This window comes from Coturnix japonica, unplaced genomic scaffold, assembly GCF_001577835.2.
Source record: "Coturnix japonica isolate 7356 unplaced genomic scaffold, Coturnix japonica 2.1 chrUnrandom451, whole genome shotgun sequence".
NCBI lineage: Eukaryota > Metazoa > Chordata > Aves > Galliformes > Phasianidae > Coturnix > Coturnix japonica.
Window position 1 is genome coordinate 112,866 of NW_015439870.1, and position 13,302 is coordinate 126,167.

At 57.9% G+C, this 13,302-nt stretch overlaps 2 protein-coding genes and 2 long non-coding RNA genes across 7 annotated transcripts in view; 2 read left to right on the plus strand and 2 right to left on the minus strand.

The window, feature by feature from the left end:
* LOC107306992 (acetylcholinesterase-like) overlaps positions 1 to 3,326 on the plus strand; it is a 10,288-nt gene extending 6,962 nt beyond the window's left edge. Inside the window, exons 2-4 of one of the 3 annotated variants that reach the window (XR_004305766.1) lie at positions 1,009 to 1,172; positions 1,848 to 2,423; positions 2,967 to 3,326. Coding sequence is in view for 1 of the 3 variants with exons in the window: in XM_015850424.2 (XP_015705910.1) it covers positions 1,009 to 1,172; positions 1,848 to 1,975 (292 nt within the window). In the remaining 2 variants the exon portion in view is untranslated. The other 2 variants (XR_004305765.1, XM_015850424.2) reach the window with 2 other exon arrangements.
* On the minus strand, positions 2,275 to 2,972 carry LOC116652606. 2 transcript variants are annotated; one of them, XR_004305768.1, is made up of 2 exons: positions 2,879 to 2,972; positions 2,275 to 2,697 (listed from the first exon to the last, which is right to left on the minus strand). It is a non-coding gene; the product is annotated as an uncharacterized LOC116652606 (long non-coding RNA). The 2 variants fall into 2 exon arrangements; XR_004305767.1 differs by having other exon boundaries at positions 2,819 to 2,899.
* Positions 3,327 to 5,231: 1,905 nt separating the features above from the next.
* Positions 5,232 to 12,078, minus strand: CUNH17orf49 (chromosome unknown C17orf49 homolog). Its single transcript, XM_032441644.1, is given in 5 exon segments — positions 5,232 to 5,307; positions 7,288 to 7,333; positions 7,336 to 7,445; positions 10,850 to 10,941; positions 11,880 to 12,078. Coding segments are annotated over 5 exon segments (285 nt in total). The 5' UTR covers positions 11,901 to 12,078; the 3' UTR covers positions 5,232 to 5,291.
* A 542-nt stretch (positions 12,079 to 12,620) lies between these two features.
* LOC116652607 lies at positions 12,621 to 13,181 on the plus strand. Its single transcript, XR_004305769.1, has 2 exons — positions 12,621 to 12,759; positions 12,895 to 13,181. It is a non-coding gene; the product is annotated as an uncharacterized LOC116652607 (long non-coding RNA).
* The last annotated feature ends 121 nt before the right edge of the window (positions 13,182 to 13,302 follow it).

The following is a 13,302-nucleotide window of genomic DNA, read 5'->3' on the forward strand; positions in this document are numbered from 1 at the left end:
GGACCCCAATGTTGGGGTCAATGGGGGGTGGAGACCCCAAGGTTGGGGTCATTGGGTCATGGACCCCAATCTTGGGGTAAATGGGGGGTGGAGACCCCAAGGGGGGGGAAGGCCCCAATGTTGGGGTCAATGGGGGGTGGAGACCCCAAGGTTGGGGTAGTTGGGGGGTGGAGACCCCAATGTTGGGGTCAATGGGGGGTGGAGACCCCAATGGGGGGGGACCCCAATGTTGGGGTCAATGGGGGGTGGAGACCCCAAGGTTGGGGGTGGAGACCCCAACAGGGGGACCCCAATGTTGGGGTCAATGGGGGGTGGAGACCCCAACAGGGAGACCCCAATGTTGGGGTTGTTGGGGGGTGGAGACCCCAAGGTTGGGGTAGTTGGGGGGTGGAGACCCCAATGGGGGGACCCCAATGTTGGGGTCATTGGGGGGTGGAGACCCCAAGGTTGGGGGTGGTGGGGACCTAAAGTTGGGTTCATTGGGTCATGGACCCCAATGTTGGGGTCAATGGGGGGTGGAGACCCCGAGGGGGGGGACCCCAATGTTGGGGTAGTTGGGGGGTGGAGACCCCAATGTTGGGGTCAATGGGGGTGAATGGGGACATTGGGGGTGTTGGGGTCAATGGGGGTGATGGGGTGAATGGGGACATTGGGGTCAATGGGGATGATGGGGTCAATGGGGCCATTGGGGTCAATGGAGTCAATGGGGGTGATGGGGCCATTGGGGCTATTGGGGTCAATGGGGTTGAATGAGAACATTGGGGTCAATGGGGTCAATGGGGGCGTTGGGGTGAATGGGATCAATGGGATCAATGGGGCTATTGGGGGCAATGGGGTCAATGGGGACATTGGGGTCAATGGGATCAACGGGATCAATGGGGTCAATGGGGGTGCTGTGATGAATGGGATCAATGGGATCAATGGGGTCAATGGGGACATTGGGATCAATGGGGCTATTGGGGTCAATGGGGCCATTGTGTATCTCTGCCCCTTTATCTGGCCCCACAGTGACCCTAATGGTGGGGTGGCTGGACCCCAGTGGCCACCCTACACGCCTTCGGGGCAGCGCTACGCCCACCTCAACGCCCGCCCCCTAAGTGTGGGGCAGGGGCTGAGGACACAGATCTGCGCCTTCTGGACACGCTTCCTGCCCAAGCTGCTCAACGCCACCGGTATGGGGTCCTATGGGGTTTTATGGGGTCTTTATAGGGCCTTTATAGGGTCAGGGGTCTTTATGGGGTCCTATGGGGTCCTATGGGGTCTTTATAGGGTCAGGGGTCTTTATGGGGTCCTATGGGGTCTTTATAGGGCCTTTATAGGGTCAGGGGTCTTTATGGGGTCCTATGGGGTCTTTATAGGGCCTTTATAGGGTCAGGGGTCTTTATGGGGTCCTTATGGGGTCAGGGTTTCTTATGGGGTCTTCATAGGGTCAGGGGGTCCTTATAGGGTCCTTATGGTGTCAGGAGGTCCTTATGGAGTCAGGGGGTTCTTATGGGGTCAGGGGGTCCTTACGGGTTCAGGGGGTCCTTATGGGGTCCTTATGGGGTCAGGGTCTCCTTATGGGGTCCTATGGGGTCCTTATGGGGTCAGGGGTTCCTTATGGGGTCCTATGGGGTCCTTATGAGGTCCTTATGGTGTCAGGGGTTCCTTATGGGGTCCTATGGGGTCCTTATGGTGTCAGGGGATCCTTATGGGGTCCTTATGGGTTCAGGGTCTCCATATGGGGTCAGGGGTTCCTTATGGGGTCCCCTGGGGTCCTTATGGGCTCAGAGAGCTTTCACAGGTCCGTATGGGGCTGTGAGTCGATCGGGTCGTTATTTAGGGTTTTCCTTTTGGGGTCTTTGGAGCTTCAGGTCCCACAGAGGACGCGGAACGCGAATGGCGCCTGGAGTTCCACCGCTGGAGCTCCTACATGGGCCGATGGAGGACACAGTTCGAGCACTACAGCCGGCAGCAGCCCTGCGCCACCCTATAGCACCCCACAACTGCACCACAGGGGCCCTACAACACCACAATGGGGCCCTACAACACCACAATGGGGCCCTACAACACCCCAATGGGGCCCTACAACACCACAATGGAACCAGAGACACCCAGTGGGTCCCTACAACACCCCAATGGGATCAGATATAACCTGAGGGTCCCTACAACACCCCAATGGATCCCTACAACACCCCAATAGGATCAACTACAACCTGAGGAGCCCTACAACACCCCAATGGATCCCTACAACACCCTAATAGGATCAACTACAACCTGAGGGGCCCTACAACACCCCAATAGGATCACATACACCCAATGGGGCCCTACAACACCCCAATGGAACCAGAGACACCCAATGAGTTCCTACAACAACCTGAGGAGCCCTACAACACCCCAATAGGATCAACTACAACCTGAGGGGCCCTACAACACCCCAATGGGTCCTTATAACACCCCAATAGGATCAGCTACAACCTGAGGGTCCCTACAACACCCCAATGGGGCCAGATACACCCAAAGGGTCCCTACAACACCCCAATAGGATCAGATACAACCTGAGGGGCCCTACAACAACCTGAGGAGCCCTACAATACCCCAATAGGATCAACTACAACCTGAGGGTCCCTACAACAACCTGAGGGTCCCTACAACACCCCAATGGAACCAGAGACACCCAATGGGTCCCTACAACACCCCAATAGGATCAACTACAACCTGAGGGTCCCTACAACACCCCAATGGGTCCCTATAAAACCCCAATAGGATCAGCTACAACCTGAGGGGCCCTACAACAACCTGAGGAGCCCTACAACACCCTGATAGGATCAACTACAACCTGAGGAGCCCTACAACACCCCAATGGGATCAGAGACACCCAATGGGGCCCTACAACAACCTGAGGAGCCCTACAACACCCCAATAGGATCAACTACAACCTGAGAAGCCCTACAACACCCCAATGTGTCCTTATAACACCCCAATAGGATCAGATACAACCTGAGGGGCCCTACAACAACCTGAGGAGCCCTACAACACCCTGAGGGTCCCTATAACACCCTGATAGGATCAACTACAACCTGAGGAGCCCTACAACACCCCAATGGAACCAGAGACACCCAATGGGTCCCTACAACACCCTAATAGGATCAGCTACAACCTGAGGGGCCCTACAACACCCCAATAGGATCAGAGACACACAATGGGTCCCTACAACAACCTGAGGAGCCCTACAATACCCTGAGGGTCCCTACAACACCCTGATAGGATCAACTACAACCTGAGGAGCCCTACAACACCCCAATAGGATCAGATACAACCTGAGGGTCCCTACAACAACCTGAGGAGCCCTACAACACCCCAATAGGATCAACTACAACCTGAGGGGCCCTACAACACCCCAATGGAACCAGAGACACCCAATGGGTCCCTACAACACCCCAATAGGATCAGATACACCCAATGGGGCCCTACAACACCCCGAGGGTCACCGTCACCGTCCCCAACACCCGGAGCTCTGATTGTCCCCATAGCGCCCCACAGCACCCCATAGCTGCCCCATAGCCAGCCCACAGCATCCCATAAGCACCCCACAGTGCCCCATAGGCACCCCACAGTGCCCCATAAGCAACCCACAGGGCCCCATAGAACCCAATAAACACCCCACAGTGCCCCATAGGCACCCCACAGCACCCCACAGTGTCCCATAAGCACCCCACAGTGCCCCATAAGCACCTCATAGGCACCCCACAGGCCCCATAGCACTCAATAAGCACCCCACAGTGCCCCATAAGCACCCCATAGGCACCCCACAGCACCCCATAGGCACCCCACAGCACCCCACAGGCCCCACAGTGCCCCATAAGCACCCCACAGGGCCCCATAGCCACCCCATAGGCACCCCACAGTGCCCCATAAGCACCCCACTGGGCCCCATAAACACCCCATAGGCACCCCACAGCACCCCACAGTGCCCCATAAGCACCCCACGGGGCCCCATAAACACCCCACTGTGCCCCATAGCGCCCCATAGCGCTGTTGTGTCATCCCAATAAAGACAACCCAGTGCTGTGTCCATATGGGGGGGCTCCTCATTTTAAAAGGGGGGGGGGGTTTATGAAAGGGGGAGGTCCACATAAAAGGGGGGACCCTATAAAGTGGGGGGTCCCTATAAAAAGGGGAGGGGCCTCATAAAGGTGGGGGGTCCTCATAAAGTGATGTGGGGGGGGTCTTCAAAGGAGGGTCCTTATAAATGTGGGGGGGGGTCCTTTATATAGAGGAATACCTTAATTGGGGGGGGGTCCCATTAATGGAGGGGGGGGCAGAAAACACCACAGAATACCGGGGGGGGGGTGGGGGGGTCACAGCTGTTTATGGGGTGCACAATATGGGGGGGGGGACCCAATGGGGTTTTGGGGTCTTGGGGGGGGAGGGTTAATAGGGGGGGTCCGTTGTTGTGGGGTCCAGGGGGGAGGGGTCGTGGGGGGGGTCCCACGAGGGCTCCAATTCACACTGTGGGGAGGGGGGCATAAAAGAGCATATAGAAACCCCACACAGCCCCATAAACCCCATAGAACCCCAAAAAACCCTATAGAGTCCTAAAGAACCCTATAGTAACCCATAGCACCCCAATGAGCCCCACAGCACCCCATAGCACCACATAGAACCCTACTGAACCCCATAGAATCCCATAAAACCCCATAGAGCCCCATAGTGTCCCATAGCCACCCCATAACCCCACAGTCACCCATAGCCACCCTATAACCACTCCATACCTACCCCATAACCCCATAACAACCCATAGTGACCCCATAATGGCCCCATCCCCACCCCATAACCCCCTAACAGCCCCCATAGCGAACCCATTAACGGCCCCATAACGACCCCATAACCCCATAGTGACCCTGTAACAACCCCATAAGGGCCCCATAACGACCCCATAACCCCATAATGGCCCCATAACAACCCCATAACCCCATCACGACCCCATAACAACCCCATAACGACCCCATAAGAGCCCCATAATGACCCCATAACCCCATAACCACCCCATAACCCCATAATGGCCCCATAACAACCCCATAACGACCCCATAACAACCCCATAATGACCCCATAAGAGCCCCATAATGACCCCATAACCCCATAACGACCCCATAAGGGCCCCATAACGACCCCATAACCCCATAACCACCCCGTAACGACCCCATAAGGCCCCCCCCCCATCTCCCCCAGTCCCGGGGGCTCCTTTTTGGGGGGGGGGTTCCCCCAATCCCTCCACATCCACCACGTCCCCCCCGGGGGGGTCGGCGATCAGTGGGGGGGGGCTCTGAAAAAAGGGGGGGGGGGGGGTTAAATAGAGTGGGGGGGGTTCCCAATAGGGAGGGGGTCCCAAAGGGGGGCGGAGGGGACTAAAGAGGGGGAAGGGGGAGGGTTCACAAACTGAAGTGAGGTTCGCCAAATAAGGGGGGGTGGGGGGTTGTTCTAAAATTGGGGGGTTCCAAGAGGGGGGAGGTCTTAAAGGGGGGGGGGGGGTCCCAATTAAGGGGGGGGGGGGTCCCGAAAATGGGGGGGTTGGGGGTTCCTAAATTAAGGGAGGGTCTCAAAGAAGATGAGATTCCTAAAGGGGGGTGGGGTCCCAAATAAGGGGGCATCTTAAGGGGGTGGGGGCAAAAAGGGGGGGGGGTCCCAAAAGGGAGGTCGGGGGGGGGGTGGTTAAAATAAGAGGGTGGGGGGGTCCAATTGGGGGGGGGGTCCTCCCAATGGGGGGAGGGGACTAAACGAAGGGGAAGGGGGGGGGTCCAAACTGAGTGAGGTCCAATAAGGGGGGTGGGGGTGTTCTAAATGAAGGAGGTTCCAAGAGAGGGGGGGGTCTTAAGAGGGGGGGGGGTTCCCAAATAGGGGGGGGGGGGTCCGAAAATTGGGGGGGGGGGTCCTAAATTAGGGAGGGTCTTCAAAGAATGGAGATTCCTAAAGGGGGTGGGGTCCCAAATAGGGGCTTCTAAGGGGGGGGGGGGGGAGGTTGTCCCAAAAGGGGCGGGGGGGGGGGGGTTAAATAAGAGTGGGGGGAGGTCCCAAATTAAGGGGGGGTCCCAATGGGGGGAGGGGACATTAAAGGGGGGAAGGGGGGGTCCAAACTGAGGTGAGGGTCCCAATAAAGGGGGGGTGGGGGTGTCTAAAATTAGGGGGTCCCAGAGGCGGGGGGGTCTTAAAGGGGGAGGCGTCCCACAATAAGGGGGGGGGGCGAAAATTGGGGGGGGGGTCCTTAAATTAGGGAAGAGTCTAAAGGCATGGAGATTCCTAAAGGGGGTGTGAGCTCCCAAAATAAAGGGCTCTAAAGGGGGGTGGGGGGGGCAAAAAGGGGGGGGGGGTCCCAAAAGGGGGTCGGGGGGGGGGGGGGCTTAAATAAGAGTGGGGGGGGTCCCAAATTTAAGGGGGGGTCCCAATGGGGGAGGCGGACTAAAGAGGGGAAGGGGGGGTCCAAACTGAGTGGAGGGTCCCAAATAAAGGGGGTGTGGGGGTGTCTAAATTGAGGGATGTTCCCAAAGAGGGGGGGGGTCTTAAAGGGAGGTCCCAAATAAGGAGGGGGGGTCGAAATATGGGGGGGGGGGGGTCCTAAATTAGGGGGTCTCAAAGGATGGAGATTCTGAAGGGTGGTGGGGTCCCAATAAGGGGGCTCTAAAGGGGGGGGGGAGGTCCCAAAAGGGGGTCGGGGGGAGGGGGGTTCAAACTGCCGGGGGGGGTCCCAATAAGGGTGCGTGATACCAAGATGGGCGGGGGCGGGAGAGGCGGGAAATAAGGGGGGGGGGTTCGACATGGATCGGAGGGAGAAGGGCAAAATAAAAGGAGGTCCCATAGAGGGGGGTCCCAAATAATGGGGGAGGGGGAGGGGTCTTAAAGGGGCAGGGGTCCCAAATTAAGGGAGCTCATAAAGGGGGGGGGTTGGGGGAGCTAAATAAGGCGCGGGGGGGGTCTTTAAAGGGGGTCGGGTGGAGGTTCAAACTGGGCCTGGGGGGGGGGGGGGGTCTTAAAGGGAGTTTTGGGTCCCAAGATTTGGGGAGGGGGGGCAAATAAAGAGGGGACTCAAAGAGGAGGAGTCCCTAATAAGGGGGTGGGGGGACCCAAATAAAGGGGGAACCAAAGTGGCGGGGGGCGAAACAGGGGGGGACCCAAATAAGGGAGGGACCCAAATAACGGGGGGACCCAAATAACGGGGGGACCCAAATCAAGAGGGATCCCAAATAAGAACGGGGAGGGTCCTAATTAATGGGGGGGTCCCAAATTGGGGTCGTGGGGGGGTCTCTCATACCGGAAGTGGATTTGGGTCTTTTCGGGGGCGGTTCCGGTGACGCCCCGCCCCCCCCGGGTCTCCTTTGGGCCCGTTTGGGTGAATCCGGGGTAGGGGCCGGAAGCGGCAGCCCGCCTTCCTCGTAGGCCTTCCGGCGGGCGGCACCGCGGAGCTGAGCGCTGATTGGACGAGAGGGGAAAAGGGGCGGGATTAAGAGCGGAAGCGGAAGTGGGAGATGAAGGAGGGGATAAGAAGGGGATTAAGGGATGAGCGCTAATTGGACGAGAGGGGAAAAGGGGCGGGGTTAAGAGCGGAAGCGGAAGTGGGAGATGAAGGAGGGGATAAGAAAGGGATTAAGGGATGAGCGCTGATTGGACGAGATGGGAAAAGGGGCGGGGCTAAGAGCGGAAGCGGAAGTGGGCGATGATAACGGGATGAGGGGATTTAAGGGCTGAGTGTTGATTGGACGCGAGAGAAAAGGGGCGGGGTTAAGAGCGGAAGCGGAAGTGATATAGGGAAGGATAGGGAGGGGATTTAAAGGTGTTTTGGGGTTAAATTGGGATGTTTTGGAGCTTATGAAACAAATTTTGGGGTGAAAATGGGGGATTTTGGATCATTTTTGGGGTAAAATCGAAGGATTTGGGGATATTTAAGGGGGAAGGCCCGCGTCCTTTCATCTTCGGACGACTTCCGGCTCGCCCCGCAGCTGATTGGGTGGGGGGATAAAGAGGCGGGGCCAGGGGCGGAAGCGGAAGTGGGGGAGGAAGGAGAGGATTTGGAGCCTAGTTGGCGGCCATTTTGAGTCTATTTTGGGGTCAATTTGGGCCCATTTGGGTCCTTTTAGGGTCTATTTGGGGTCTTTTGGGGGCCATTTTAGGTCCTTTTGGGGTCCAGTTTGGGTCTATTTGGGGCCGTTTTGGGTCCATTTGGGGTCAGACCGGGTTAGTTGTGGGGCAGAGGTTGGTTATGGGGCAGGGGTTGGTTGTGGGGCAGGGGTTGGTTATGGGGTGGTTATGGGGCAGGGGTTGGTTGTGTGGGCGGGTTGTTTATGGATGGAGAGTTTGATATGGAGCGGGGGTTGCGTCTATGGCGGTGGTTAGGGGCAGGTTGGTATGTTGCAGGGTTGTTGATGGCGGTGGTTTATGGGGCAGGGGTTGGTTATAGGCTGGGTTATATGGGGCAGGGGTGGTTATGGGGTGGTTATGCCCGGCAAGGGTTGCAGTTATGGGGTGGTTATGGGGCAGGGGTTGGTTAATGGGGCAGGGCTGGTTATGGGTGGGGTTATGGGGCAGTGGTTGGTTATGGGGCGGGGGTTGGTTATGGGGTGGTTATGGGGCAGGGGTTGGTTATGGGGCAGGGGTTGGTTATGGGGCAGGGGTTGTTATGGGGCAGGAGGTGGTTAATGGGTGTGGTGGTATGGAGGCAGGGGTGTTATGAGAGCCAGGGTTTGGTTATAGGGTTGGTTATGGAGCAGGGGTTGTTTACTGGTGGCAGGGGTTGGTTGATAGCTGGTTATGGGGCAGGGGTTGGGTTGTGGGGCAGGGGTTGGTGGGCCATTGTGGGTGGCTAGGGCAGGGTTGAGTGTAGTGGTGGTTATGGGGTAGGGGTTGGTATATGGTGGGTTATGGGCGGGGGGTTGTTTATGGAGGCAGGGGTGGGTTGATGGGCAGGGTTGGTTTCCCCCTCGGGGTTCTGTGCGGGCGGGTGGGGGCAAGTCGTGTGGCCGCCCCCGTACAGCTCCGCTTCCGCGCTCCGGATGATGGCGCTTGAATGCGCACTCGGCCAGGGATAAATCGTTCCCCAAACGCCTGAACCACGCAACCGAGGGCTTGCGCAGAAACGCAGCTCTCTCAGAACTCCGCCGGCGGTTCCACTTGGCCTGCCAGCATAGCGCCCGCCATAGAGTACAGCCATAGGATTACCCCATTCGCACCCATAGCCCCCCCCACGGTGACCCATCATATAGACTCGCGCGCCCCATATTTTCCGCCCCAACCGCCTTACCTGACCCCATATCACCCCCTATATCCACCCGACACTCAAATCACCACCCAAACTTGATCCACTATTACGGAAAGTTATCCCGCCCAGTTTTACCCGCCCATAATCCTCACTCGACCCCATATCCCCCCACTACACCACCCATATCCACCCCCCACTGACCCCAATACTCCCCGCAATCTTAGCCCCCCCAATAATCCCCCATCCACTAACATTATCCCACCATCATGACCCCATATCCCCGTCATCGTCTGTCGAGTCCAAGTACACCCCCCCAGCCCAATGACCCAGATAGCCCGCCCACTCTGACCCATAAAATCCTCCCCCAACCGTAATCCACCGCGCCCACTAACCCAAAAATATAATGCTACACCCCATATCAACCCCCAGATCCCCCCCACTGAGCCCACCTCCACTGCCCCAATACCCCCCAATCATCCCTCAATGACCCCATATCCCCCCCCAATAGTCCCCCAACTATCCCAGCCCACACATAGACCCAATAATCCCCCCCAAAACCTAATGCCTCCCCCCATAACACCACCCACTGGACCCAAGTAACCCCCCCTATCTGACCCCATAGCCGACCCCCAACCCCCACTCACCACTCCGAATACCCCACACAAAGGATCCCCATACCCCCAAAAAACTCATCACACTCCATCCTACCACCATATCCCCATCTGACCCCATCCCTATCCCCTCTCTCGCCCAATATCTCTCTATCAACCCCACATATCCACCCATCTGACACCATCCACTCCCCCTGCGAGCCTATCCCCCACACCATGACCCACCCTGACTCCCCATTATCCCCCCCAGCTGTACCCCAATCCCCCATCGATCTGTACCCGTATCCCCCCCATAAACCCCCCAGTCATCCCCACCCACTCTGCACGCCTACAATCACCTCCCACTATCCCCCGCCAATCTGCCCCATTATTAACCTCCATATCCCGCCACCCCACACTAACACCACTTACTCCCTCTCCCATCTAGAACCCAACAATACACACACACCCATAGCCCCCCATCTGACCCCAGATCATCCCCCACTTGACCGCCATATTCCAGCCCCATAACTGCCCAATTATCCCCCATATCCCTCCATATCAACCCCTATCCCCCATCACCCCATTACCCCCCATAACCCATACCCCCCATCACGCCCATATTCCCCCCATTCACCCACAGATCTCCCCCAGTAAACCCCCCATTATCCCCGCCCATCACCCCAAATCCCCCCACTCAACCCACCGATCCGCCCATCAACCCCATACTCCGTCAGCCCATATCCCTCCATATCAACCCCAAGTATCACCACTTCCATATCACCCCAATATCCCCCATCAACCCATATACCCACCATCACCCATTAGCCCCCATATCCCCCATATCCCCCCACTCACTAAACCCCCATAATCCCCCCAATCACCCATAGCCCCGCCCACTCACCCCTCAGTCGAAGCCCCCATAATCCCCATAGCCCCATATCCCCCATCATTAACCCCCAATAACAATCCCCCATAACCCCATATCCACCACCACCATATCCCCCCGATACACCCGAATAACCCCGTACCCCGCAGGGCTGTCAGCCATGGGGTGCAGCTGCATCGTCAGCTCCCCCAGCCGGGAGAACGCGGCGCCCGCGGCCGAGAAGATTTCCCCGACCTGAGGGAAGCAACTGGGATGGACTGGGATCCACTATGGGGTTTCTATGGGGCTGAGGGGACTATGGGGTTTCTATGGGGCTGAGGGATCCCCTATGGGGCTGAGGGATCCACTATGGGCTGAGGGGAACTATGGGGTTTCTATGGGGCTGAGGGAACTATGGGGTTTCTATGGGGCTAAGGGGCCCAATGGGGTTTCTATGGGGCTGAGGGGCCCAATGGGGTTTCTATGGGGCTGAGGGATCTCCTATGGGGCTGAGGGGTTTCCTATGGGGCTGAGGGTCCCTATGGGGTTTCTATGGGGCTGAGGGTCCCTATGGGGTACCAATGGGGTTCCTATGGGATTCCTATGGGGCTGAGGGGCCCTATGGGGTCCCTATGGGGCTGAGGGGCCCTATGGGATTTCTGTGGGGCTGAGGGTCCCTATGGGGTCCCTATGGGATTCCTATGGGGCTGGGAAGGTTCTATGGGGTCCAATGGGGCCCCTATGGGGCTGAGGGTCCCTATGGGGTCTCTATGGGATTCCTATGGGGCTGAGGGGTCCAATGGGGTCCCTATGGGGTTCCTATGGGGCTGGGAGGGTTCTATGGGGTTCCTATGGGGCTCAATGGTTCCCTATGGGGCTGAGGGGTCCAATGGGGTCCCTATGGGATTCCTATGGGGCTCAATGGTTCCCTATGGGGCTGAGGGTCCCTATGGGGTTCCTATGGGGCTGGGAGGGTTCTATGGGATTCCTATGGGGCTCAATGGTTCCCTATGGGGCTGAGGGGTCCAATGGGGTCCCTATGGGGTTCCTATGGGGCTGGGAGGGTTCTATGTGGTTCCTATGGGGCTCAATGGTTCCCTATGGGGCTGAGGGGGGGGTTCATCTCGAGCCCCCCACTGACCGGAAGTCCCCTCAGCCCCCCACACCGGAAGTCCCTCCCTCCCCCCCCCCACCTTGGTGGACGCGGAAGTCATGGCGGCGTTTCCCGCCGTTGTGGTTCCTCCTCCGCCGCCGTTTCCGGTCTCCACGCGCCGCCGCCGTCGCTCCGCTTCCGCCTCAATGATGGCGGCGGCGCGGGGCGACCTGCCCGCTGCAACCGGTGCAGGCCGCGCCCACTTCCGGTCTCGTCGACTTCCGCTTCCGGTGTCTGACTTCCGCTCTTAACCTTTCTACTTCCGGTCGGCTCGTCTTACTTCCTGCAGTCACTTCCGGGATGGGTGCGGAGCGCCCTCGGCCGCTCTAGCCACGCGACTCTATGGTTTTACGGTTTTATGGGGCTATAGGGAAGAAATGGGTCCTCCAAGACCCCCTTTAGGTCCTCCAAGACCCCTTATAGGTCCTCCAAGACCCCCTTTGGGTCCTCCAAGACCCCCTTTAAGTCCTCCAAGAAGCCCTTTGGGTCCTCCAAGACCCCCTTTAGGTCCTCCAAGACCTTTGGGTCCTCCAAGACCCCCTTTAGGTCCTCCAAGACCCCCTTTGGGTCCTCCAAGACCCCTTTTAGGTCCTCCAAGACCCCTTTAGGTCCTCCAAGACCCCCTTCGGGTCCTCCAAGACCCCCTTCGGGTCCTCCAAGACCCCTTTTAGGTCCTCCAAGACCCCTATAGGTCCTCCAAGACCCCTTTTAGGTCCTCCAAGACCCCCTTTAGGTCCTCAAAGACCCCTTTAGGTCCTCCAAGACCCCTTTTAGGTCCTTCAAGACCCCCTTTGGGTCCTCCAAGACCCCTTTTAGGTCCTCCAAGACCCCCTTTAGGTCCTCCAAGACCCCCTTTGGGTCCTCCAAGACTCCTTTAGGTCCTCCAAGACCCCCTTTGGGTCCTCCAAGACCCCCTTTGGGTCCTCCAAGTACCACCAATGGGATCAGAGCCGAGATTGGGGGGGGTAAATGGGGCTATAGGGAAGAAATGGGTCCTCCAAGAACCCCTTTAGGTCCTCCAAGACCCCCTTTTGGGTCCTCCAAGACCTCTTTAGGTCCTCCAAGACCCCCTTTGGGTCCTCCAAGCACCACCAATGGGATCAGAGCTGGGATTGGGGGTGGAAATGGGGGCTATAGGGAGGAACTGGGGGTCTTTTAGGGGGGTCTCAATGGTAACAGACACCCAGAACTCCATACAGTGATACAGACCAGCATCATTTATTACAGTGGGTGGGTTGGGACGTTGTAGGACAGAGAGGATCCAAACCAGTGGGTCCTCCAAGACCCCCCTTATGGGTCCTCCAAGTACCATCAATGGGATCAGAGCCGGGATTGGGGGGGGGTAAATGGGGATATAGGGAAGAAATGGGTCCTCCAAGAACCCCTATAGGTCCTCCAAGACCTTTAGGTCCTCCAAGAACCTCTATAGGTCCTCCAAGAAGGTCCTCCAAGACCTTTAGGTC